This window comes from Panulirus ornatus, chromosome 11, assembly GCF_036320965.1.
Source record: "Panulirus ornatus isolate Po-2019 chromosome 11, ASM3632096v1, whole genome shotgun sequence".
Classification (NCBI taxonomy): domain Eukaryota; kingdom Metazoa; phylum Arthropoda; class Malacostraca; order Decapoda; family Palinuridae; genus Panulirus; species Panulirus ornatus.
In genome coordinates this window covers 51,520,002-51,544,631 of record NC_092234.1, presented here as the reverse complement: position 1 = coordinate 51,544,631, position 24,630 = coordinate 51,520,002, and the positions used below count along the sequence as shown (strand labels likewise).

Here is a 24,630-nt window from a genome sequence, read left to right as displayed (position 1 = left end):
AACAATAACCGACTCACTTCCCAAGCCCTCTCTCCAAAACTGTTGCATTCATCTCCCTAACCACTCCATTCATAAACAAATTAAACATCCATTGAGACATCACGCACCTCTGCCGCAAACCGACATTCACTGGGAACCAATCACTTTCCTCTCTACCTACTCATACACATGCCTTATATCCTTGGTAAAAACTTTTCACCGCTTCTAGCAACTTACTTCCTTCACCATATACTCTTAAAACCTTCCACAAAGCATCTCTATCAACTTTATTCTAAAATGAATATTAGCTTTAATCAATTTGGTCCACATGAATAACACATTTCATCATTAAGGGAATCCTGCATTATAGAACAAACGCTAGCAATAATAGAATTTGGTCATCAAACAGAATTTCATGAGAAAACAGTAAAGAAATCCTGTGTTATAGAGTGAATACTGTCTGTGATATACATGATCATCTCTAATAAAAAATGCAAATAACTTTCATGCAGCAGACAGATTTTAAGACTGCACAAAGGTATTACTCATGAAAATCACAGGATGAATTTTTTCATACCACCATTTCTCATGTTACCACTAGGAACTGATGAAGAAAGGCCACATCCACTCACATTTTTTTCACTGTCATGTGCAATGCATAGCTCACAATCCACAACCAGGCCCCACAGACCTTTCCATGTATACCCCAGACACTTCACATGCCCTGGTTCACTCTGTTCACAGCTTTTTGACCGCAGTATACCACATCATTCCAGTTTGCTGTATCTGATGCATGCCTTTCACCTTCCTGCATGTTCATCCCTCAGTTGCTTGAAAAAAAAAAAATCTTTTTTTTTTTTTACTCCATCCTCCCACCTCCAGTTTGGCATCCTTGTTCTCCTTGTTCTCTCCAGTTCTGATTCATATATCTTCTTTATCAACCTCTCCTCTCTTATTCCCTCCAAAGGTCCAAACCATTTCAGCACACCCTCTTCTGCTTTCTGAACCATACTCTTTTATTTACCATAAATCTCTCTTACCATTTCATTGCTTACACGATCAAATCACAGGGCACCACGTATTGGCCTCAAACATTTCATTTCAAACACATCTACCATCCTCCACACAGCCCCATCTATAGCTCATGCCTCACATCCATATGATATTGTTGGAGCCACTATTCCTTCACACATATCCATTTTTGCCCTCCAAGATAACATTCTTTCCACACATTCTTTATCGCTTCCAGAACTTTCCCTCCCTCACCAACTTATGATTCACTTCTGCATCTATAGTTTCATTCATTGTCATATCCACTTCCAGTTATCTGAAACACTTCACTTCCTCCAATTTTTCTTCATTCCAACTCACGCCCTAACTTACCTGTCTGCCCGCTACCCTGCTAAACCAGATAACCTTGCTTTTATTCATGTTCATTCTCAGCTTTGCTCTTTCATTCGCACACTTCCAAACTCGTTCACCAACTTCTGCAGTTTTTCTCTCGAATTGGCCAACAGTGCAATATCACCAGCAAATGACAGCTGACACACTTCCCAAGCCTTCTCATCCCCCTACAGGCGGCAAACTCACCCCTCTCTCCAAGACTCTTACATTTACCTCCTTCACCACCCCATTCTTAAACAAACTGAACAACCATGGTGACACACACACCCCAGCTGCAGACCAACCTTCACTGGAAACCATTCACTTTCCTCTCTTCTGTCTCATACCCAAGTTTTACACTCTTGGTAAAAACTTCCCACTGCTTCTAGCAGCTTTCCTTCTACAATGTATTTCATAAGACCTTCCACAAAGTTTATTTATCAATCCAATCATATACTTTCTCCAGATCCATACGTGCTTCATACAAATCCATCTGCTTTTCTGAGTATATCTTACACATATTCTTTAAAGCAAACACCTGATCCACCCACACATCTTCTACCACTAATGAAACCACACTGCTCCTCCCTAATCTGATTATCTGTACATGCCTTCACCCTCTCAGTCAATACCCTTCCATACAGTTTAACAGGTATACTCAACAAATTTATACCTCTGTAGTTTGAACTCTCACCGTTATCCCTCTTGCCTGTATATAGCGACACTATGTAGGCATTCTGCCAACCCTCAGGTACCTCACCATGATCCATACATACATTGAAGATCCTTACCAACCAATCAACAACACAGTCACCCCCTTTTTTAACAAATTCAACTTCATTACCATCCACTCTAGCTGCCTTGCTGCTTTTCACTCTCTGCAAGGCGTGATTATCACCACTTCCCTCTTCACTAAACCACTCTCCATGACTTTCTCACTCTGCATACCATTACAACAGAAAAACCCTGCATCTCCCCCTCTATCATCAAAAACATTTAACAGTTCTTCAAAATACTCACTCCATCTTCTCACTTCATCACTACCTGATATCACCTCTCCTTTGCCTCATACCAAACCACTCTCCATGACTTTTGCACTCTGCATACCATCCCAATCCAAACACCCTACATCTGCCACTCTCTCATCAAACACTTTTAACAGTCCTTCAAAATACTCACTCCATCTCCTCCTCACTTCATTACTACCTGACATCACATCCCCTTTTGTCCCTTCACCAATGTTCTCGTTTGTTTTCATATTTTACCCACATTATTTACCTCCTAAAACATTGTATTCTCTCTAAAGTTTACTAATACTTGCTAACCCCAACTCTCATTTTCATGCCATTTCAATCCCTGCACTTGTCTCCTTCCCTTCTGCTGCTTTCTCTTAAGCATCTTCCATTCATTTGCACTCCTTCCCTTGTAAGAACTGCCCAAATATCTCTCTTTTCTATTTCACTAGCCACTTTATGTCTTAATCCCACCACTCACCACCCTTTCTAATCTGCCCACCTCCCACCTTTCGCTTGCCACATGCATCTTTTGCACATATCAGCACCATTTCCTTAAACACTTCCCATTCCTCACCACTTCCTTTGCTCCCCTTACTCTCCTGGTATTTTTTCACACTAGTCCCTTTTCCAATCTCACTTAGTCTCACCAGTTTCCTCTCACAGACATTGTTTCCACTTTTCTGAAAACTTCTACAAATCTTAATTCTCACCTCCACCAGCTGCCCCTTTCAGTACAATTTCATCCAAAAAGTCTCTCTTTTACATGCTTACCAACTGATATATAGTTTACTAATACCTGCTGACCATCTCTCTTACTCACATATATATACTTGAGTATAACCTACTTTTTAACCTAGTAATTCCCAATCACCAGTTCTTTTTCCGCACAAAATTCCAAAAGCTGTTCACCATTTCCATTCACAACATTGAATATCCCATTCCCCTTATTTTACCCTAAACTTCCACATTACTCACCTTTTCATTTAAATCAACTATCACTAATACCCCATGTCTTACATCAAAACGGCTGACACATTCACTCAGCTGCTCCCAAAACGCTTGCCTCTCATGGTCATTCTTCCCATGGCCTGGTGCATAAAAACTAATAATCACCAATCTTTTACCAAGAGCCTGAATATCCAGGGTACTTTCATCAAACATTCTACCTATCTCGCCTCTCTTCTCATGTTGTTTACATCCACACACATGTAGACACCCCAGCCTGAGCCTTCAAGGAGGATGAGAACTCCTTGCTTGGATCCTTATTCTGTTTCCTCTTTTAGAAATTGAAGGGGGTGGTTTCTAGGCCCCCACAAATTTTCATTTTCTCACCTCTACTGTAATTTTGCTAATATGCTCCTGATATTTTGTGATATCTGTTATTTTATTCATTTATCATACTTCGTTGCTGTCTCCCACGTTAGTGAGGTAGTGCAAGGAAACAGATGAAAGAATGGCCCAACCCACCCACATACACATGTATATACATACACGTCCACACATGCACATATACATACCTTTACATTTCAACTTATATATATATATATATATATATATATATATATATACACAGACATATACATATATACACATGTACATAATTCATACTGTCTGCCTTTATTCATTCCCGTTCCCACCCCTCCACACATGAAACGGCAACCCCCTCCCCGTGCATGCATGCGAGGTAGTGCTAGGAAAAGACAACAAAGGCCACATTTGTTCACACTCAGTCCTAGCTATCATGTATAATGCACCAAAACCACAGCTTCCTTTCCACATCCAGGTCCCACAAAATTTTCCATGATTTACCCCAGACACTTCACATGCCCTGGTTCAATCCATTGACAGCACGTCGACCCCATTATACCACATCATTCCAGTTCACTCTATTCCTTGCACACCTTTCACCCTCCTGCATGTTTAGGCCCCAATCACTCAAAATCTTTTTCACTCCATCTTTCCACCTCCAATTTGTTCTCCCACTTCTCCTCGTTCCCTCCACCTCTGACGCATATATCCTCTTTGTCAATCTTTCCTCATTCGTTCTCTCCTTGTGACCAAACCATTTCAAAACACCCTCTTCTGCTCTCTCAACCACACTCTTTTTATTACTACACATCTCTTACCCTTTCATTACTTACTCGATCAAACCACCTCACACCACATATTGCCCTCAAAAACCTCATTTCCAACACATCCACACTCCTCTGCACAACTCTATCAATAGCCTATGCCTCGCAGCCATATAGCATTGTTGAAACCACTATATTTCTTTATTTCTGTTACTTGTTTATTTATTTGTTATACTTTGTCGCTGCCTCCCATGATAGCGAGGTAGCACAAGGAAACAGACGAAAGAATGGCCCAACCCACTGATATACACATGTATATACATACATGTCCACACATGCACATATACATACCTATACATCTCAACGTATACATATGTATACACACACAGACACATACATATATGCACATGTACATAATTCATACTATCTGCCCATAGTCATTCCCATCACCACCCCGCCACACATGAAATGACAACCCCCTCCCCCCGCATGTGCGTGAGGGAGCGCTAGGAAAAGACAACAAAGGCCACATTCGTTCACACTCTGTCTCTAGCTGTCATGTATAATGCACCGAAACCACAGCTCCTTTTCCACATCCAGGCTCCACAAAACTTTCCATGGTTTACCCCAGACACTTCACATGCCCTTGTTCAATCCACTGACAGCACGTCGATACCAGTATACCACATTGTTCCAATTCACTCTATTCCTTGCACGCCTTTCACCCTCCTGCATGTTCAGGCCCTGATCACTCAGATTCTATATCACTCCATCTTTCCACCTCCAGTTTGGTCTCCCACTTCTCCTCGTTCCCTCCACCTCTGACACATATATCCTCTTTGTCACTCTTTCCTCACTCATTCTCTCCATGTGACCAAACCATTTCAAAACATCCTCTTCTGCTCTCTCAACCACACTCTTTTTATTACCACACATCTTTCTTACCCTTTCATTACTTACTCGATCAAGCCACCTCACACCACATAGTGTCCTCAAACATCTCATATCCCTGGGGATAGGGGTGAAAGAATACTTCCCACGCATTCCTCACATGTTGTAGAAGGCGACTGAAGGGGACGGGAGCGGGGGTCTAGAAACCCTCCCCTCCTTGTATTTTAACTTTCTAAAAGAGGGAAACAGATTTTTATATCTTTTTTTTTTTTTTTTTGCTTTGTCGCTGTCTCCCGCATTTGCGAGGTAGTGCAAGGAAACAGACGAAAGAAATGGCCCAACCCACCCCCATACACATGTATATACATACGTCCACTCACGTAAATATACATACCTACACAGCTTTCCATGGTTTACCCCAGACGCTTCACATGCCCTGATTCAATCCATTGACAGCACGTCAACCCCGGTATACCACATCGATCCAATTCACTCTATTCCTTGCCCTCCTTTCACCCTCCTGCATGTTCAGGCCCCGATCACACAAAATCTTTTTCACTCCATCTTTCCACCTCCAATTTGGTCTCCCACTTCTCCTCATTCCCTCCACCTCCGACACATATATCCTCTTGGTCAATCTTTCCTCACTCATTCTCTCCATGTGCCCAAACCATTTTAAAACACCCTCCTCTGCTCTCTCAACCATGCTCTTTTTATTTCCACACATCTCTCTTACCCTTACGTTACTTACTCGATCAAACCACATCACACCACACATTGTCCTCAAACATCTCATTTCCAGCACATCCATCCTCCTGTGCACAACTCTATCCATAGCCCATGCCTCGCAACCATACAACATTGTTGGAACCACTATTCCTTCAAACATACCCATTTTTGCTTTCCGAGATAATGTTCTCGACTTCCACACATTCTTCAAGGCTCCCAGGATTTTTGCCCCCTCCCCCACCCTATGATCCACTTCCGCTTCCATGGTTCCATCCGCTGCCAGATCCACTCCCAGATATCTAAAACACTTTACTTCCTCCAGTTTTTCTCCATTCAAACTTACCTCCCAATTGACTTGACCCTCAACCCTACTGTACCTAATTACCTTGCTCTTATTCACATTTACTCTTAACTTTCTTCTTTCACACACTTTACCAAACTCAGTCACCAGCTTCTGCAGTTTCTCACATGAATCAGCCACCAGCGCTGTATCATCAGCGAACAACAACTGACTCACTTCTCTCATCCCCAACAGACTTCATACTTGCCCCTCTTTCCAAAACTCTTGCATTCACCTCCCTAACAACCCCATCCATAAACAAATTAAACAACCATAGAGACATCACACACCCCTGCCGCAAACCTACATTCACTGAGAACCAATCACTTTCCTCTCTTCCTACACGTACACATGCCTTACATCCTCGATAAAAACTTTTCACTGCTTCTAACAACTTGCCTTCCACACCATATATTCTTAATACCTTCCACAGAGCATCTCTATCAACTCTATCATATGCCTTCTCCAGATCCATAAATGCTACATACAAATCCATTTGCTTTTCTAAGTATTTCTCACATACATTCTTCAAAGCAAACACCTGATCCACACATCCTCTACCACTTCTGAAACCACACTGCTCTTCCCCAATCTGATGCTCTGTACATGCCTTCACTCTCTCAATCAATACCCTCCCATATAATTTACCAGGAATACTCAACAAACTTATACCTCTGTAATTTGAGCACTCACTCTTATCCCCTTTGCCTTTGTACAATGGCACTATGCACGCGTTCTGCCAATCCTCAGGCACCTCACCATGAGTCATACATACATTAAATAACCTTACCAACCAGTCAATAATACAGTCACCCCCTTTTTTAATAAATTCCACTGCAATACCATCCAAACCTGCTGCCTTGCCGGCTTTCATCTTCCGCAAAGCTTTTACTACCTCTTCTTTGTTTACCAAATCATTTTCCCTAACCCTCTCACTTTGCACACCACCTTGACCAAAACACCCTATATCTGCCACTCTATCATCAAACACATTCAACAAACCTTCAAAATACTCACTCCATCTCCTTCTCACATCACCACTACTTGTTATCACCTCCCCATTTGCGCCCTTCACTGAAGTTCCCATTTGCTCCCTTTTCTTACGCACTTTATTTACCTCCTTCTAGAACATCTTTTTATTCTCCCTAAAATTTAATGATACTCTCTCACCCCAATTCTCATTTGCCCTCTTTTTCACCTCTTGCACCTTTCTCTTGACCTCCTGTCTCTTTCTTTTATACATCTCCCACTCAATTGCATTTTTTCCCTGCAAAAATCGTCCAAATGCCTCTCTCTTCTCTTTCACTAATAATCTTACTTCTTCATCCCACCACTCACTACCCTTTCTAATCAACCTACCTCCCACTCTTCTCATACCACAAGCATCTTTTGCGCAATCCATCACTGATTCCCTAAATACATCCCATTCCTCCCCCACTCCCCTTACTTCCATTGTTCTCACCTTTTTCCATTCTGTACTCAGTCTCTCCTGGTACTTCCTCACACAAGTCTCCTTCCCAAGCTCACTTACTCTCACCACCCTCTTCACCCCAACATTCACTCTTCTTTTCTGAAAACCCATACAAATCTTCACCTTAGCCTCCACAAGATAATGATCAGACATCCCTCCAGTTGCACCTCTCAGCACATTAACATCCAAAAGTCTCTCTTTCGCGTGCCTGTCAATTAACACGTAATCCAATAACGCTCTCTGGCCATCTCTACTACTTACATACGTATACTTATGTATATCTCGCTTTTTAAACCAGGTATTCCCAATCACCAGTCCTTTTTCAGCACATAAATCTACAAGCTCTTCACCATTTCCATTTACAACACTGAACACCCCATGTATACCAATTATTCCCTCAACTGCCACATTACTCACCTTTGCATTCAAATCACCCATCACTATATCTATAACTTAAAATTTTCATTGCATGCATCTTATTGAAGAAAAGTGAGCCTGTTTTCAGTAAGAGTAATAAGGAAAATTACTTTAATTTCAGCCACCATATTTTCTTAGGTACTGTTGAAGTTTAGACTGGTCAGAATGACGACTGTTAGGATTCCAAGAGGATAAGGAAAGTCAGGGATTTATAGTTTTAAAAGATTCTTATTCTGAAATGTGATATATTTCTAATTGTAAATTGGAGAAGCCTAAAATGAAAAACTTCATGTAGAACCACCACTCACAACATTATATATATGTTAGGGTGAATTAGGACAGCCTGGCTTTGATGGTCGTCCAGGCCTAGTGGGTGAACCAGGGCCACCTGGAATATATGACCCATCAGACACTATAGTCTACAGAGGTCCTCCTGGCCCTCAAGGTCCTCCAGGAATACAAGGCCTTCCTGGTGATAGTGGTTTGGATGGTCGGCCTGCAGGTTTAGGACAACGAGGCCCACCAGGGTTACCTGGTGCACCTGGGGAGGATGGAAAATCTGGCGAGCCAGGACGGTCTGAGAAAGGTGATCCTGGAGATGATGGTAAGTTGACATAGTTAACAGTAGAAAATGTTTTACTTTTAATCACATCAGATTACAAGTAGGATCTTCCAAGTCTGAACTTTCATCTGGGTCCTTCAATGTGAAACAGAAAATAATTAATACTGTTAATTGGGAGGTAAGTTTGAATGGAGAAAAACTGGAGGAAGTAAAGTGTTTTAGATATCTGGGAGTGGATCTGGCAGCGGATGGAACCATGGAAGCGGAAGTGAATCATAGGGTTGGGGAGGGGGTGAAAATCCTTGGAGCCTTGAAGAATGTGTGGAAGTCGAGAACATTATCTCCAAAAGCAAAAATGGCTATGTTTGAAGGAATAGTGGTTCCAACAATGTTGTATGGTTGCAAGGCGTGGGCTATGGATAGATTTGTGCACAGGAGGGTGGATGTGCTGGAAATGAGATGTTTGAGGACAATATGTGGTGTGACGTGGTTTGATCGAGTAAGTAATGTAAGGGTAAGAGAGATGTGTGGAAATAAAAAGACCGTGGTTGAGAGAGCAGAAGATGGTGTTTTGAAATGGTTTGCTGTCAATGGATTGAATCAGGGCATGTGAAGCGTCTGGGGTAAACCATGGAAAGTTGTGTGGGGCCTGGATGTGGAAAGGGAGCTGTGGTTTCGGGCATTATTGCATGACAGCTAGAGACTGAGTGTGAACGAATGGGGCCTTTGTTGTCTTTTCCTAGCGCTACCTCGCACACATGAGGGGGGAGGGGGATGTTATTCCATGTGTGGCGAGGTGGCAATGGGAATGAATAAAGGCAGACAGTGTGAATTGTGTGCATGTGTATATATGTGTGTCTGTGTGTGTATATATATGTGTACACTGAGATGTATGGGTATGTATATTTGCATGTGTGGACGTGTATGTATATACATGTGTATGGGGGTGGGTTGGGCCATTTCTTTTGCCTGTTTCCTTGCGCTACCTCGCAAATGCGGGAGACAGCGACAAAGCAAAACAAATAAATAAATAAATAAATAAGCATAACGTTGGGATGTGTGGGTGTGTATATTTGCGTGTGTGGACGTGTGTGTGTGTGCATGTGTGTGGTTGTGGGTTGGGCCATTTCTTTCGTCTGTTTCCTTGCGCTACCTCACAGGCACGGGAGACAGCGACAAAGCAAAATAAAATAGAATAAAATAAACTGTAGTAATGTGGGCTTCCCTTACCAGCCATATTAGTGTTCTAAATAGGAAGAGAGGAAAGTGATTGTTTCCCAGTGAATGTCGGTTTGCGGCAGGGGTGTGTGATGTCTCCATGGCTGTTTAATTTGTTTATGGATGGGGTTGTTAGGGAGGTGAATGCAAGAGTTTTGGAGAGAGAGGCAAGTATGCAATCTGGTCTGGATGAGAGGGCTTGGGAAGTGAGTCCATTGTTGTTCGCTGCTGATACAGCACTGGTGGCTGATTCGGGTGAGAAACTGCAGAAGCTGTTTACTGACTCTGGTAAAGTGTGTGAAAGAAGAAATCTGAGAGTAAATGTGAATAAGAGCAAGGTTATTATGTTTGGTAGGGTTGAGGGAAAAGTTAATTGGGAGGTAAGTTTGAATGAAGAAAAACTGGAGGAAGTGAAGTGTTATAGATACCTGGGAGTGGATTTAGCAGCGGATGGAGCAATGGAAGCGGAAGTGAGTCACAGAGTGGGAGAGGGGGCAAAGGTTCTGGGAGTGTTGAAGAATATGTGAAAGGTGAGAACGTTATCTTGGAGTGCAAAAATGGGTATGTTTGAAGGAATAGTGGTTCCAACAATGTTATATGGTAGCGAGACATGGGCTATAGCTAGGGTTTTGCGGAGGAGGGTGGATGTGTTGGAAATGAGATGTTTGAGGATAACATGTGGTGTGAGGTGGTTTGATCGAGTAAGTAATGAAAGGGTAAGAGAGATGTGTGGTAATAAAGAGAGTGTGGTTGAGAGAGCAGAAGATGGTGTTTTGAAATGGTTTGGTCACATGGAGAGAATGAGTAAGGAAAGATTGACCAAGAGGATATATGTCAGAGGTAGAGGGAAGGAGGAGAAGTGAGAGACCAAATTGGAGGTAGAAAGATGGAGTGAAAAAGATTTTGAGTGTTCGGGGCCTGAACATGCAGGAGGGTGAAAGGCGTGCAAGAAATAGAGTGAAATGGAACAATGTGGTATACCAGGGTCAACGTGCTGTCAATGGATTGAACCAGGGCATGTGAAGTGTCTGGGGTAAACCATGGCAAGTTCTGTGGGGCCTGGATGTGGAAAGGGAGCTGTGGTTTCGGTGCATTATACATGACAGCTAGAGACTGAGTGTGAACGAATGTGGCCTTTGTTGTATTTTCCTAGCGCTACCTTGCGCACATGCGGGGGGAGGGGGTTTTCATTTCATGTGTGGCGGGTGGCAATGGGAATGAATAAAGGCAGACAGTATGAATTATGTACATGTGTATATCTGTATATGTCTGTGTGTGTATATATATGTATACGTTGAGATGTATAAGTATGTATATTTGCATGTGTGGACGTGTATGTATATACATGTGTATGTGAGTGGGTTGGGCCATTCTTTCTTCTGTTTCCTTGCACTACCTCGCTAACACGGGAGACAGCGACAAAGTAAAATAAATAAAAATAAGTACATTTATCTTTGAAAGAAACAGTCCTTTTCTTCAAAAGACAGCACAGATTTCATCCTTTCTCATCTGTCTTGTCCCTCTCATAATTCTTTAATTTATGTTTTCCTGGATGATTTTCAGTGAAAGATTTCCATGTGTGATGTGCAATTGTGGAATTCTTATTTCATAAGAACACTCCATGATTCAATTAGCTTTACTCTTTGCTTGAATGCAGAAAATAGTTGATAGGTTTGCAGATTGTTATACTGATGAGAGAACTACAGTATTGTACTGCCTGTTTTTGATTGATTTGCTTTCATTTTCTTTTTCTAACTCCTTGCAGGTTATCCTGGCCTTATTGGAAGACCTGGCATTCGTGGCCCACGTGGTCCTCCTGGTATACCTGGTGTTAAGGGTTTTCCAGGTGATCCTGCTTTTGGAAGTAAGGGCTTAGATGGACGTCCTGGTCGACCTGGTAGCAATGGCCTTCCTGGTCCTCGAGGTTTTCCTGGACGTAGAGGTACTTGTTTCTGTGTGTTGTGATTGTTTCTGTATTAAGTCTTACACTGTAGGGCATTTGATAAAGTTTAGCATTTGTTTCCAGTATTCATTGGTTAGGATACTGGATTTGTTCTTTAGTTTAGGAGGACTGTTTCCTTTTATTGTACATCATGACATGCAGATAGTCATTATATGGTATCAAGTCTTTTTCAGAAAAGTAGATCTTTTCATATAAAGAATACCAAAGCATGTTTTTGTGGAGGTGAAAATGAGGTAAATTAGATAGTTATATCAGTAAAATAATAAGTAGAAAAAATTAGAGCTCTTTCTGATCTGTAGATAAATTAGACCTGTGGTTAAAAGAAAGAATTAATTCTCAGGTCCAAAGGGTACCCCAGGCCAAGGATATGCTGTTGTTGGACCCAAGGGGCCCAAAGGTTTCCAGGGACCAGCAGGTGAACCTGGAATGATGGGTGCTAATGGACGAAATGGGATCCCAGGTCATAAAGGAGTGAAAGGAGATGATTGTACCCCAACTGCAAGTAAGTATAATTCAACAGCACTAACCCTTCCTACCTAGTCCACTTCATTACTATCCTCCAACAGATATAAAATATTCATCCCTGCCTCATGCATCAACATCCTTTACTTACAGATCCTCATTCCAAGCATACAGTTCACTGACAGAACCTATTCAGACTGTAATGACTTGAAAAACTTTACCAGCTGCTCTTCCTCCTTATTGCACAACTCATTTTGGAACTCCATACCACTAGAATTACACCCATCGTATAGAAAATTCCTGAGACAAGTATAAGTAACACTTGGTGTCTCTAGACATCATCCATCTCTTCAACACTGCAAACATTAGTTTAACATATTACAGGACCTTTCATGCTAGTTTGCTATTGCCACACTTAAGAAACCAAACACCTGTTCTTCAGCTGCCGTTCTTTCACCTTGCTAAGACAGATGCACAACACCCTGCCAGAATTTGCAAGGTATAAGAGAGCAGGAAATAAGTATAGTAGGATAAAGAAAGAGGAATAAAGAAACTGAAAAGTATTGTGGACAAGGTAGGTGAAAGCCCAAGACTTTTCTATAGATTCATCAGGAGTCAGTGGACAGGTAAGGAGCAGCAAATCATATCTAAGGGATTCAGAGGGAAAAATTATGTTGGATGATGTAAGGATTTGTTAGGAACTGAATAACAAGTTTAAAAGTGTTTTCACATTGGAAGACTCTGTAGCCTCAATACATGTGAGATGAAATCACTGAGATATATAGAAAAGATGTTAAAAGAATACTGAAGGGACCTGACCCTTACAAGGCTCATGGTCCTGATGAAACTTTACCATAAATGCTAATGATATGTATTGGTACACTAGATGAAACTCAAGTGTTAAAGATGTCACTGGAAGAGGGAAAATGCCAAGAGAATGGAAAAGGGCAAATACTAAACACATTTGTAAAAAAGGAGACTGGTAGTAGGCATTGAACTATAGACTAGTCTTGCTGAGTGTGGTGCATAAGGTTCTGGAAAGGATTATTAGACTGCAAGTGGATGACTTTCTTTGGAGAAGAAATTTCTTAAGTGAGAGACACCATGGTTTTATGGAAATAGGTCATTTGTAATTAGGGTTCTACAAAGAGTGAGCTCAGCCCTGGACAAAAGGGAAGATTGGGTGGACTGGAGTGTCAGAAAGAATATGACACTATATCATATGGAAAACTGATTAAGAAGCTAGATCACTGGGCAGGAATAAGGGGAAATTCTTTTGAAGGATAAATTTGTCTCAGTGGGAGGGAACAAGGGACAAATGTTAGAGTAGCCTTTTCCAGATGGGTTGAGGTGATTAGTGGAGTGCCACAGGGTTTGGTTCTTGAGCAATTACTTTTTTTACTTTTTTTGGTGACTGAGTTTGGTAAAGTGTGTGAAAGAAGAAAGTTAAGAGTAAATGTGACTAAGAGCAAGGTTATTAGGTACAGTAGGGTTGAGGGTCAAGTCAATTGGGAACTAAGTTTGAATGGAGAAAAACTAGAGGAAGTAAAGTGTTTTAGATATCTGGGAGTGGATCTGGCAGCGGATGGAACCATGGAAGCAGAAATGAATCATAGGATGGGGGAGGGGGCGAAAATCCTGGGAGCCTTGAAGAATGTGTGGAAGTCAAGAACATTATCTCGGAAAGCAAAAATGGGTATGTTTGAAGGAATAGTGGTTCCAACAATGTTGTATGGTTGCGAGGCATGGGCTATGGATAGATTTGCGCACAGGAGGATGGATGTGCTGGAAATGAGATGTTTGAGGACAATATGTGGTGTGACGTGGTTTGATCGAGTAAGTAATGTAAGGGTAAGAGAGATGTGTGGAAATAAAAAGAGTGTGGTTGAGAGAGCAGAAGAGGGTGTTTTGAAATGGTTTGGGCACATGGAGAGAATGAGTGAAGAAAGATTGACCAAGAGGATATATGTGTCAGAGGTGGAGGGAACGAGGAGAAGAGGGAGACCAAATTGGAGGCGGAAGGATGGAGTGAAAAAGATTTTGAGTGATCGGGGCCTGAACATGCAGGAGGGTGAAAGGCGGGCAAGGAATAGAGTGAATTGGATCGATGTGGTATACCGGGGTCGACGTGCTGTCAATGGATTGAATCAGGGCATGTGAAGCATCTGGGGTAAACCATGGAAAGTTGTGTGAGGCCTGGATGTGGAAAGGGAGCTGTGGTTTCGGGCATTATTACATGACAGCTAGAGACTGAGTGTGAACGAATGGGGCCTTTTTTGTCTTTTCCTAGCGCTACCTTGCACACATGAGGGGGGGAGGGGGATGTTATTCCATGTGTGGCAAGGTGGCGATGGGAATAAAGAAAGGCAGACAGTATGAATTATGTACATGTGTATATATGTATATGTCTGTGTGTGTATATATATGTATGCATTGAGATGTATAGGTATGTATATTTGCGTGTGTGGACGTGTATGTATATACATGTGTATGGGGGTGGGTTGGGCCATTTCTTTCGTCTGTTTCCTTGCGCTACCTCGCAAACGCAGGAGACAGCGACAAAGCAAAATAAATAAATAAAATAATAATAAATATTAATGACCTGCCTGAAGGTATGGAATCCAAAATGACTATATTTGCAGTTGTTGGAAAGGTCGCGAGAGAAGTGAAAAGCAAGGAGGACTGCATCAGCGTACAAGGGGACCCAAACAGATTCAAAAATTGGTCTGAAACATTGTTAATGAAATGTAACCTAAGCAAATATAAAGTGATGAGGATGGAACTAAGCAAAAGGCATCCTTAATGTGATTATTGCCTAACAGGAAATAAGCATCAGGATTCTCTATGTGGGGACATGGGAGTCAACATGGTCCCTAGCCTGTCACCAGAGTCCCATGTTAGGAAAATATTTAGGGAGAAAAAATTTCAGCTTGCAAATATCGGAAGAGCCTTCAAGTATATGGATAAGGAAACATTTAGCAAGCTGTTCATATCCTACATAAGGCCAAAACTCGAAAATGCTTCTCAGATTTGCTCTTTGCACCCAAAGAAGCACAAAGAGCTCAGAGGAAAGGTACTGAGGAGGTTAGCAAAGATGGTAAGAGAATTAAAAGTTAAGTTACAGAGAAAGGCTAGATACTTTAAATTCACCCACTTTGAAAGAGAGAGGAGTGATGGGTGACCTGATCACAACCTTCAAGTTTTTAAAGAGATTAACAATATGAGCAGTAGACTGCTATTTGGGAGGTGCAGGGACAGAGTAAGCAGAAGACATAAGAAAACATGTAAATAAGGGTGTAAAGAAATACTTTTATGGTCTAAGAGTGGTGGATAACTGGAACAGATTGAATGATGGACATGATGACATGATTAATGTAGACAGAACATGTAAATTTAAGAGGCTGTATGATAGTAGAGAATGTTCAGGATATGGGGCCCCATGACTTTAAAACTCCCTCTCTGTTCAGTACAAATAGGTAGTTACATCACCATGCTTCTGGATATGTGACTTTGGCCATTGGATGTGACTAACTTCTTTAGCAACTGCAGAAACCCAATAAAATCAGGTCCAAGGGCAGGATAAGGAGGAAGATCTGAAAAGTATTTAGTAAAGTTAATTGCATTGTCTTTTGTCCAAAGAATGAGACTAGAATACAAGGAAAAGTAAACTAGTGAATGAATGATTTTTACATCTATGTTATTTGGAGTTAATCTTTGATTTTGTGTAAAGATAAACCATGTGCCTAAGGTATGGCATTTTCTGGAGGGTCACCAAAGAAAATGAAGTCCAAGGACAGATGAGTTGGGATATAGCACAGGATAAATACCAAGAATGTATTTATTCATATATTTATATATATTCATATATTATGGAGTGAAAAAGATTTTGAGTGATCGGGGGCCCGAACATGCAGGAGGGTGACAGGCGTGGAGGAATAGAGTGAATTGGAACGATGTGGGTACCATGGTCGAATCTGTCAATGGGCTGAACCAGGGGTGTGAAGCGCGGGGTGAGCCCTGGTAAGTTTTTGTGGGGCCTGGATGTGGAAAGGAGCTGTGGTTTTGGTGCATTATTACATGACAGCTGAGACTGGTGTGAACGAACAGGCCTTTTTTCGCCCCCGTCCCCCCCCTGGGGGGGGGGGTTTAAGTTAAAGGAAAAAAGGGACAAGGAAAAAACCAAAAAAAAAAAAAGGGGGGAATGGCCCAACCCCCACCCCAAACCAAAAATACCAAAAAAGTTTTTTTTTCTTTTTCCCCCAATCCCAAAAAAAAAAAGGGCCCCCCCCATAAAAAAACCCATACCTAACCCTTTTCTATATACATGCATGACATACACAGACGCAACTGACATTTACTGGAAACCATCACTTTCCTCTTTTCTACACTACACTGCCCCTTTCTCCTCATAAAAACTTTTTACACTTCTTGCCTCCCCACCTATATTCTTAATACCCTTCCCCAGAGCATCTCTATCAACTCTTTTCATATGCCTTCTCCGATCCATAAATCTACATTTAAATCATTTGCTTTTTTAAGTATTTCTCCAAAATTCTTCAAAGCAAACACCTGATCCACAATCCTCTACCATTCTGAAACCCCATCTTTCCCCAATCTGATGCTCTGTACATGCTTTCACCCTCTCAATCAAACCCCCTCATATAATTTTCCCCAGGAATACTAAACAAACTTATACCTTGTAATTTGAGCACCACCTTTCCCCCTTTCCCTTGAAACAATGGCACTTGCATAAATTTTGCTAATCCTCGGCACCTCCCATAGTCATACATAATAAAATATCCTTCCCAACCACGTACCACCCGCCCCCAGTAAAACCCCTGCCTACCAGCTTTCTCTTCTCAAAGTTTTTACACCTCTTCTCTGTTTACCGGGGCATTCCCCCTAATCCTCCACTTCGCACCCACCTTGACCAAAACACCCTATATCTGCCTCTCTCATATTTAAAAACCTTCAAATACTCAACCCTTTTTCCTCACATCACCACTACATTTTAATTACCCCCCCAAAACCCTTTCTTCACTGATGTTCCCATATTTCTCTTTCTTACGCACCTTATTTCCCTCTTTCCAAAACATGTTATATTTTTCCAAAAATTTAATTATCTCTCTCATCCCAACTCTCATTTCCCCTCTTTTTTCACCTCTTCCCGTTCTCTTGACCCCCTGCCTCTTTCTTTATAATCCCCCAGTCATTTGCATTTTATCCCTGCAAAACGTCCAAATGCCTACCTCTTCTTTTTCAATATAATTTTACTTTTTCATCCCCCCATCACTCCCTTTTAATCTGCCACCCCCCCCCACTCCTCATGCCGCAAGCATCTTTTCGCAGGCCATCACTGTTCCCAAAATACATCCCATTCCTCCACTACTCCCCTAACGCCTTTAGTCTCATTTTTTTCCATTCTGCACTCAGTCTCTCCTGGTATTTCCCTCACACAAGTCCCCTTCCCAAGCTCACTTCCCTTTTCCACCCCTTTCACCCCAACTTCCTCTTTTTTTCTGAAAACCTCACAAATTTTCACTTTCGCTTCCACAAATAATGTCGGCTTCCCTCTTGTTGCACCTCTCAGCATTTTAACATCCAAAAAGTCCTCTTTCGATGCCTATCAATCGCACATAATCAATAATCTCTCGACCATCTCTCCTACTTACATCGTATACCTTGTATACCTCTTTTTTAACCAGGGACCCAATCACCAGTCCTTTTTCAGCACACAAATCTACAAGCTCCCCCTTTTTCTGTACAACACTGAACACCCCATGTCAACAATTTTTTAACCCCCAACTGCCACATTACCACCTTTTGCATTAAAATCATCATCACGAAACCCCGGTCTCGTGCATAAAAACTACAAACACACTCACTCAGCTCTCCCAAAAAAATTCCTTCAGATCTTTTTTCTCATGCGGGGGTGTCTATGGTTGTTTAATTTGTTTATGGTGGGGTTGTTGGGGAGGTGAAGCAAGAGTTCTGGAGAGAGGAGCAAGTATGCAGTTGTTGGGATGGAGGGGCGGGGAAAGTGAGTCAGTTGTTTTCGCTGACATACAGCGCTCGTGGCTGATTGGGGTAGAAACTGCAGAAGCGGTGATGATTTTGGGTAAAAGTGGTGAAAGAAGAAATTAGATAAATTGAAAGAGCAAGGTTATTTGGTACAGTAATTGGGGGACTAGTCAATTGGGAGGTAAGTTTGAAGGAAAAAAATGGAGGAAGTGAAGATTTTAGATATCTGGGATGGTTTTGGGCAGCGGAGGGAAACCACGGGGGAAAGTGGCACAGGGGGGGGAGGGGCAAAGTTCTGGAGTGTTGTGCCTTCATCCATTCCCCTCGCCACCCCCCCACACTGAAATGGGACCCCCTTCCCCCACATGCGCGGGAGGTAGCGTTAGGAAAAGACAACAAAGGCCACATTCATTTACACCAGTCTCTAGCTGTCATGTGTAATGCACCCAAACCACAGCTCCCCTTTTCCAAAACTAGACCCCACAAAATTTTCCATGGTTTTTCCTCTATGCTTCACTGCCCCAGTTCAAACCATTTACTGCAAAGTCGACCCCGGGACACCCCACGTTCCAATTCCTTACCCCACACCTTTACACCCTCCTGCATGTTCAGGCCCCAAATTGCTTAAATCTTTTTTAAATATCCCTTTCCCCCTCCATTTTGGGCTCCCACTTCTCCTTGTTCCTCCCCACCTCTGCACATTATCCAATTTGTTCAATCTTTCCTCTTTTATTCCTATTGACCAAAAACCCTTTTAAAACACTCTCTTCTGCTCTCTCAACCACACCTTTTTTTACAACACTCTCTTTACCCTCTCTTTACTTACTGATCAAACCACCTCACACCACATCCCGTTCTCAACATCTCATTTCCAAACACTCCACCCCTCTCCACCAAACCCCATCTATAGCCCAGCCTCGCAACATATAACATTTTTGAAACCATATTCCTTTAAACAACCCCTTTTTGCTTTGAGATTTGTTTCCGCCTTCCACACATTTTTTAACCCTCCAGAACTTTCGCCCCCCCCCCACCCTGTGATTCGCTTCCCCTTCCGGGGGCCATCCACGCCCAAACCTCTCCCAGATATCTAAAACACTTCACTTTTTTTTTCTCCATTCAAACTTTACTCCAATTTTATGCCTAAAACCTACTGTACCTAATAACCTTGCTCTTTTTACATTTACTCTCAGCTTTCTTCTCCCACCACTTTACAAACTCAAATGAAAAGTCAGTTACCCACAGATGTAGCAAAGGATTTTGGGCTTTTTACACAGTTTTTTTGGCATTATAATGGGGGATGTAATACCAAACAAAAACCTAATTTACAAAGCACAAACTGTCAAAAAGGTTGAAAAGACACGTTTAAAATTGCGTTTCTAGCCTGCAACTGGGAGAGAACTGCTACTAGGGTGGGTGCTTTTTAATGTCCCAACCTTTCCAGCCATGTATTTTCAGGCCGCTGGTGACTCATTATCCACATTGTGGTTTCAAAATAGAGCACTGCAATTCACAAAAAATTGGAAATAGCTTTTTCCCCTATCCCTGTGGGGAAAGGGAGAAAAAATACTTCCCAAACATTCCTCAGTTCGTAAAGGGATTAAAAGGGGCGGGGGCGGGGGCCGAAAACCCCCCCCTCCTTTTATTTTAACTTTTTAAAAGGGGGAAACAGGGGTCACGCGGGGGGCTCATCCCGTCGAAGGGTCAGATTGGGGGGGTCTAAATGTTGGAAAACCAAGAGAGAAAAAAAGGGCCAAAGGGAGTAGTTTGAGGAAAGGGGCTTTGGATTTTTGGCTCGAGTAAAAAGAAGCTCAAGGGTGAAGGGGAAGAGTGGTTGGGAATGTCTTGGGGTAAGTCAGGGGTTAGTGAGGGACAAGAGCAAGGGAAGGAGTAGCAGTGCTCCTGAAAAAAGGTTGTGGGAGTATGTGATAGAATGTAAAAAAATAAATTCTGATTGATATGGGTAAAACTGAAAGTTGATGAGAGGGTTGATTATTGGTGCAATGCACCGGGGCATGAGAAAAAAGATCATGAAGGCAAGTTTTTTTGGGAGCAGCGAATGAGTTTTTTGGGGTTTTGATGCACAAGCCCGGGTTATAGTGATGGGTGATTTGAATGAAAAGGGGTAAGTACAGTTGAGGGAAAAATTGGGTATACAGGGGGGTGTTCAGTGTTGAAAATGGAAATGGGAAAGCTTGTAGATTTAGGGGGCTGAAAAAGGACTGGTGATTGGGGAAATACCTGGTTTAAAAAGCGAGATATACATAATTAAAAACGTAATGTAATAGGAGAGAGGGCCAATTACATTATTGGATTACATTTAAATTTGACAGGCGCGTAAAAGAGAGACTTTTGGATTTTAAGTGCTGAAAGGGGGCAACTGGGGGATGTCTATCTTATTGTGGAGGAAAAGGGTGAAGATTTGAAGGGGTTTTCAAAAAAGAAGAGGAATTTTGGGGTAAAAGAGGTGGTGAAAATTAGTGACTTGGGGAAGGGAAAAACTTGTTGAGGAAGTCCCAGAGAGACTGATTTCGAAGGGAAAAAGGTGAGAACAAGGAATAAGGGGAGGGGGGGAAAGAATGGGATGTTTTTTGGGAAGCAGTGAGGTTTTGCGAAAAAGATGCTTGGGGCATGAGAAGCGGGGAGGGGGGTTGATTAGAAAGTGTAGTAAGTGGTAGTGAAGAAGTAAGATTATTAGTGAAAGATTATTAGTGTTTTTTTTGCGGGGAAAATGCAAATGAGGGGGAATGTAAAAAGAAAGAAGCAAGGGGTCAAGAGGTGAAAAAGGGCAAATGAGAGTTGGGGTGAGGGTATATTAAAATTTTAGGGAGAAAAAAAAAGGTTTTGGAAGGAAGTAATAAAGTGCGTAAGACAAGGGAGCAAAAGGGAACTTCGTGAAGGGGCTAATGGGGAGGTGATAACAAGTAGTGGTGATGTAGAGAGGACAGTATTTTTTAAGGTTTGTTGAATGTGTTTTATGATGAGTGGCGATATAGAGTGTTTTGGTCGAGGTGGTGTGCAAAGTGAGGGGTCAGGGGAAAAAGATTTGGGAAACAGGAAGGGTAAATAAAAGCTTTGCAGAAGATGAAAACCGCAAGGGAGCAGGTTTGGATGGTATTGCGTGGGAAATTTTTTAAAAAAGGGGGTGATGTATTGTTGTGTTTTTTAAAGGTTATTTAATGTATGTTTTGATTCAGTTGAGGGGGTAGGGTTGGCGGAATGCTTTCATATGCCATTTTACAAAGGCAAAGGGGGTAAGATGATCCCCAAATTACAGTTTGTTTTTTATTTTTGGGAAAATTTTATGGAGGTATTGATTGAGAGGGTGAAGGCGTACAGAGCATCAGATTTGGGGAAGAGCAGTGTGGTTTTTAGAAATGGTAGAGGGTGTGTGGATCGGTTTTGCTTTGAGAATGTATGTGAGAAATACTTAGAAAAGCAAATGGATTTGTTGTAGCATTTTTGAATCGGAGAAGGCATATGATAGAGTTAAAAGAGATGCTCTGGGAAGGAAATTAAGAATTATAGTGTGGAAGGCAAGTTGTTTGAAGCGGAAAAAAGGTTTTATCGAGGATGTAAGGCATTGACGTGTAGGAAGAGGGAAAGTGATTGGTTCTCAGTGAAAATGGTTTGCGGCAGGGGTGTGTGATGTCTCCATGGTTGTTTAATTTGTTTATGGTGGGGTTGTTAGGAGGTAAGCAAGAAAATTTTGGAAAGAGGGGCAAGTAGCAGTTGTTGGGGATGGGAGAGCTTGGGAATGAGCAGGTTTTTTGTTCGCGTGATACGGGGGTGGTGGCTGATTCATGTGAGAAACTGCAGAAGCTGGGGACTGGTAAAGGTTTAAAATGTGTGAAAAAGAAAGTTAAGAGTAAAAGTAATAAGAGCAAGGTTATTAGGTACAGTAGGGGTTAGGGTAAGTCAATTGGGAGGTAAGTTTTAATGGAGAAAATTTGAGGAATAAAAATGTTTTAGATTGGGATGGATCGGGAGCGGAGGAAGGAAGTGAATCAAGGGGGGGGGAGGGGGAAAAATTTTGGGGGCCTTTAAGAATGGGGAAGTCGAGAACATTTTATCTCGGAAAACAAAAAAAAGGATGTTTGAAGGAAAAAGGTTCCATCAAAGATGTATGGTTGCGAGGCGTGGGTATGGATAAGTTGGCGCAGGGGGGTGGTGTGCTGGTGAGAGTTTTCAGGGCAATATGTGGGGTGAGGTGGTTTTATCGGTAAAATAAAAGTAAGGGTAAGAGAAGTGTGGGGAAAAAAAAGAGTGTGGTTGAGAGAGCAGAAAAGGGTGTTTTGAAATGGTTTGATCAGATGGAGAGAATGAGTGAGGAAAAATTGACAAAGAGGATAAGTGGGGCAGGGTGGGGGGAACAGGAGAAAATGGGGGACCACACTGGAGGGGAAGATGGAGTGAAAAAGATTTTGGGGATCGAGGCCCAAACATGCAGGGGGGTGAAGGGGGCAAAGGGAAAAAGTGAATTGGGAAAGATGTGGTATACCGGGGGGGACGTGCTGTCAATGGGTTGAACCGGGATGTGAGCGTTGGGGGAAACCAGGAAAATTCTGTGGGGCCTGGATTTGGAAAGGGAGCTGTGGTTTGGTGCTTATTTACAGACAGCAAGACTGAGTGTGAACGAATGGGGCCTTTGTTGTCTTTTCCTACCACCCGCACACAGAGGGGGGAAGGGGTTTTTATTCCATGGGGGCGGGGTGGCGGGGGAAAAAAATGAAGGGCAGACAGTATGAATCGTACAGTGTTATATGTTTTGCGGGTGTGTGTATAATATTGTACTTTGAGTGTATGTATTATATTGGGGTTTTGGGAGTTATGTTATAAATGTGTAATTTGGGGGGTTTGGGGCCATTCTTTTCGTCTGTACCCTTGTACTACCTGCAAACGGGGGAGACAGCGACAAATCAAAATAAAAATATATAAATAAAATCCTCCCCTCCTTGTATTTTAACTTTCTAAAAATGTGGAAACAGAAGGAGTCACGCGAGGAGTGCCATCCTCCTCGTAGCTCAGATGGGGGGTCTGAATTTTGTTGGATGTAACCAAGATTGAAAAAAGGAGAGATAGGTAGAAATTTGAGGAAAGGAAACCATAATGTTTTGGCTCTGAGTGAAACGAAGCTCAAGGGTAAAGGGGAAGAGTGGTTTGGGAATGTCTTGGGAGTAAAGTCAGGGGTTAGTGAGAGGACAAGAGCAGGGAAGGAGTAGCGTACTCCTGAAACAGGAGTTGTGGGAGTATGTGATAGAATTGAAAGAAAGAAAATTCTCGATTAATATGGTAAAAACTAAAGTTGATGGGAGAGATGGGTGATATTGGGTGCATATGCCCTGGGCATGAGAAGAAAGTCATGAGAGGCAAGTGTTTTGGGAGCAGCTAAATGAGTGTGTTAGTGGTTTTGATGCACGAGACCGGGTTATAGTGATGGGTGATTTGAATGCAAAGGTGAGTAATGTGCAGTTGAGGGAATATTGTTATACATAGGGTGTTCAGTTTTGTAAATGGAAATGGTGAAGAGCTTGTAGATTTATGTGCTGAAAAAGGACTGGTGATTGGGAATACCTGGTTTAAAAAGCGAGATATACATAAGTATACGTATGTAAGTAGGAGAGATGGCCCGAGAGCGTTATTGGATTACGTGTTAATTGACAGGCGCGCGAAAGAGAGACTTTTGGATGTTAATGTGCTGAGAGGTGCAACTGGGGGATGTCTGATCATTATCTTGTGGAGGCTAAGGTGAAGATCTGTAGGGGTTTTCAGAAAGAAGAGTGAATGTTGGGTGAAGAGGGTGGTGAGAGTAAGTGAGCTTGAGAAGGAGACTTGTGTGAGGAAGTACCAGGAGAGACGAGTACAGAATGGAAAAAGGTGAGAACAATGGAAGTAAGGGAGTGGGGGAGGAATGGGATGATTTTAGGGAATCAGTGATGGATTGCGCAAAAGATGCTTGTGGCATGAGAAGATGTGAGGTGGGTTGATTAGAAAGGGTAGTGAGTGGTGGGATGAAGAAGGGAAGAGTATTAGTGAAAGAGAAGAGAGGAGGCATTTGACAATTTTGCAGGGAAAAAAATGCAATGAGTGGAGAGAGTATGAAAAA

The 24,630-nt window shown here is 42.2% G+C and overlaps 1 protein-coding gene across 1 annotated transcript in view; it reads left to right on the top strand.

The window, feature by feature from the left end:
* The window catches only part of LOC139751519 (uncharacterized), a 302,420-nt gene that overhangs the window by 52,235 nt on the left and 225,555 nt on the right, over positions 1 to 24,630 (top strand). The window contains exons 7-9 of the mRNA XM_071667018.1: positions 8,626 to 8,902; positions 11,844 to 12,020; positions 12,382 to 12,543. Of these exons, the coding sequence (XP_071523119.1) occupies positions 8,626 to 8,902; positions 11,844 to 12,020; positions 12,382 to 12,543 (616 nt within the window). The remainder of the gene's footprint in view (positions 1 to 8,625; positions 8,903 to 11,843; positions 12,021 to 12,381; positions 12,544 to 24,630) is intronic.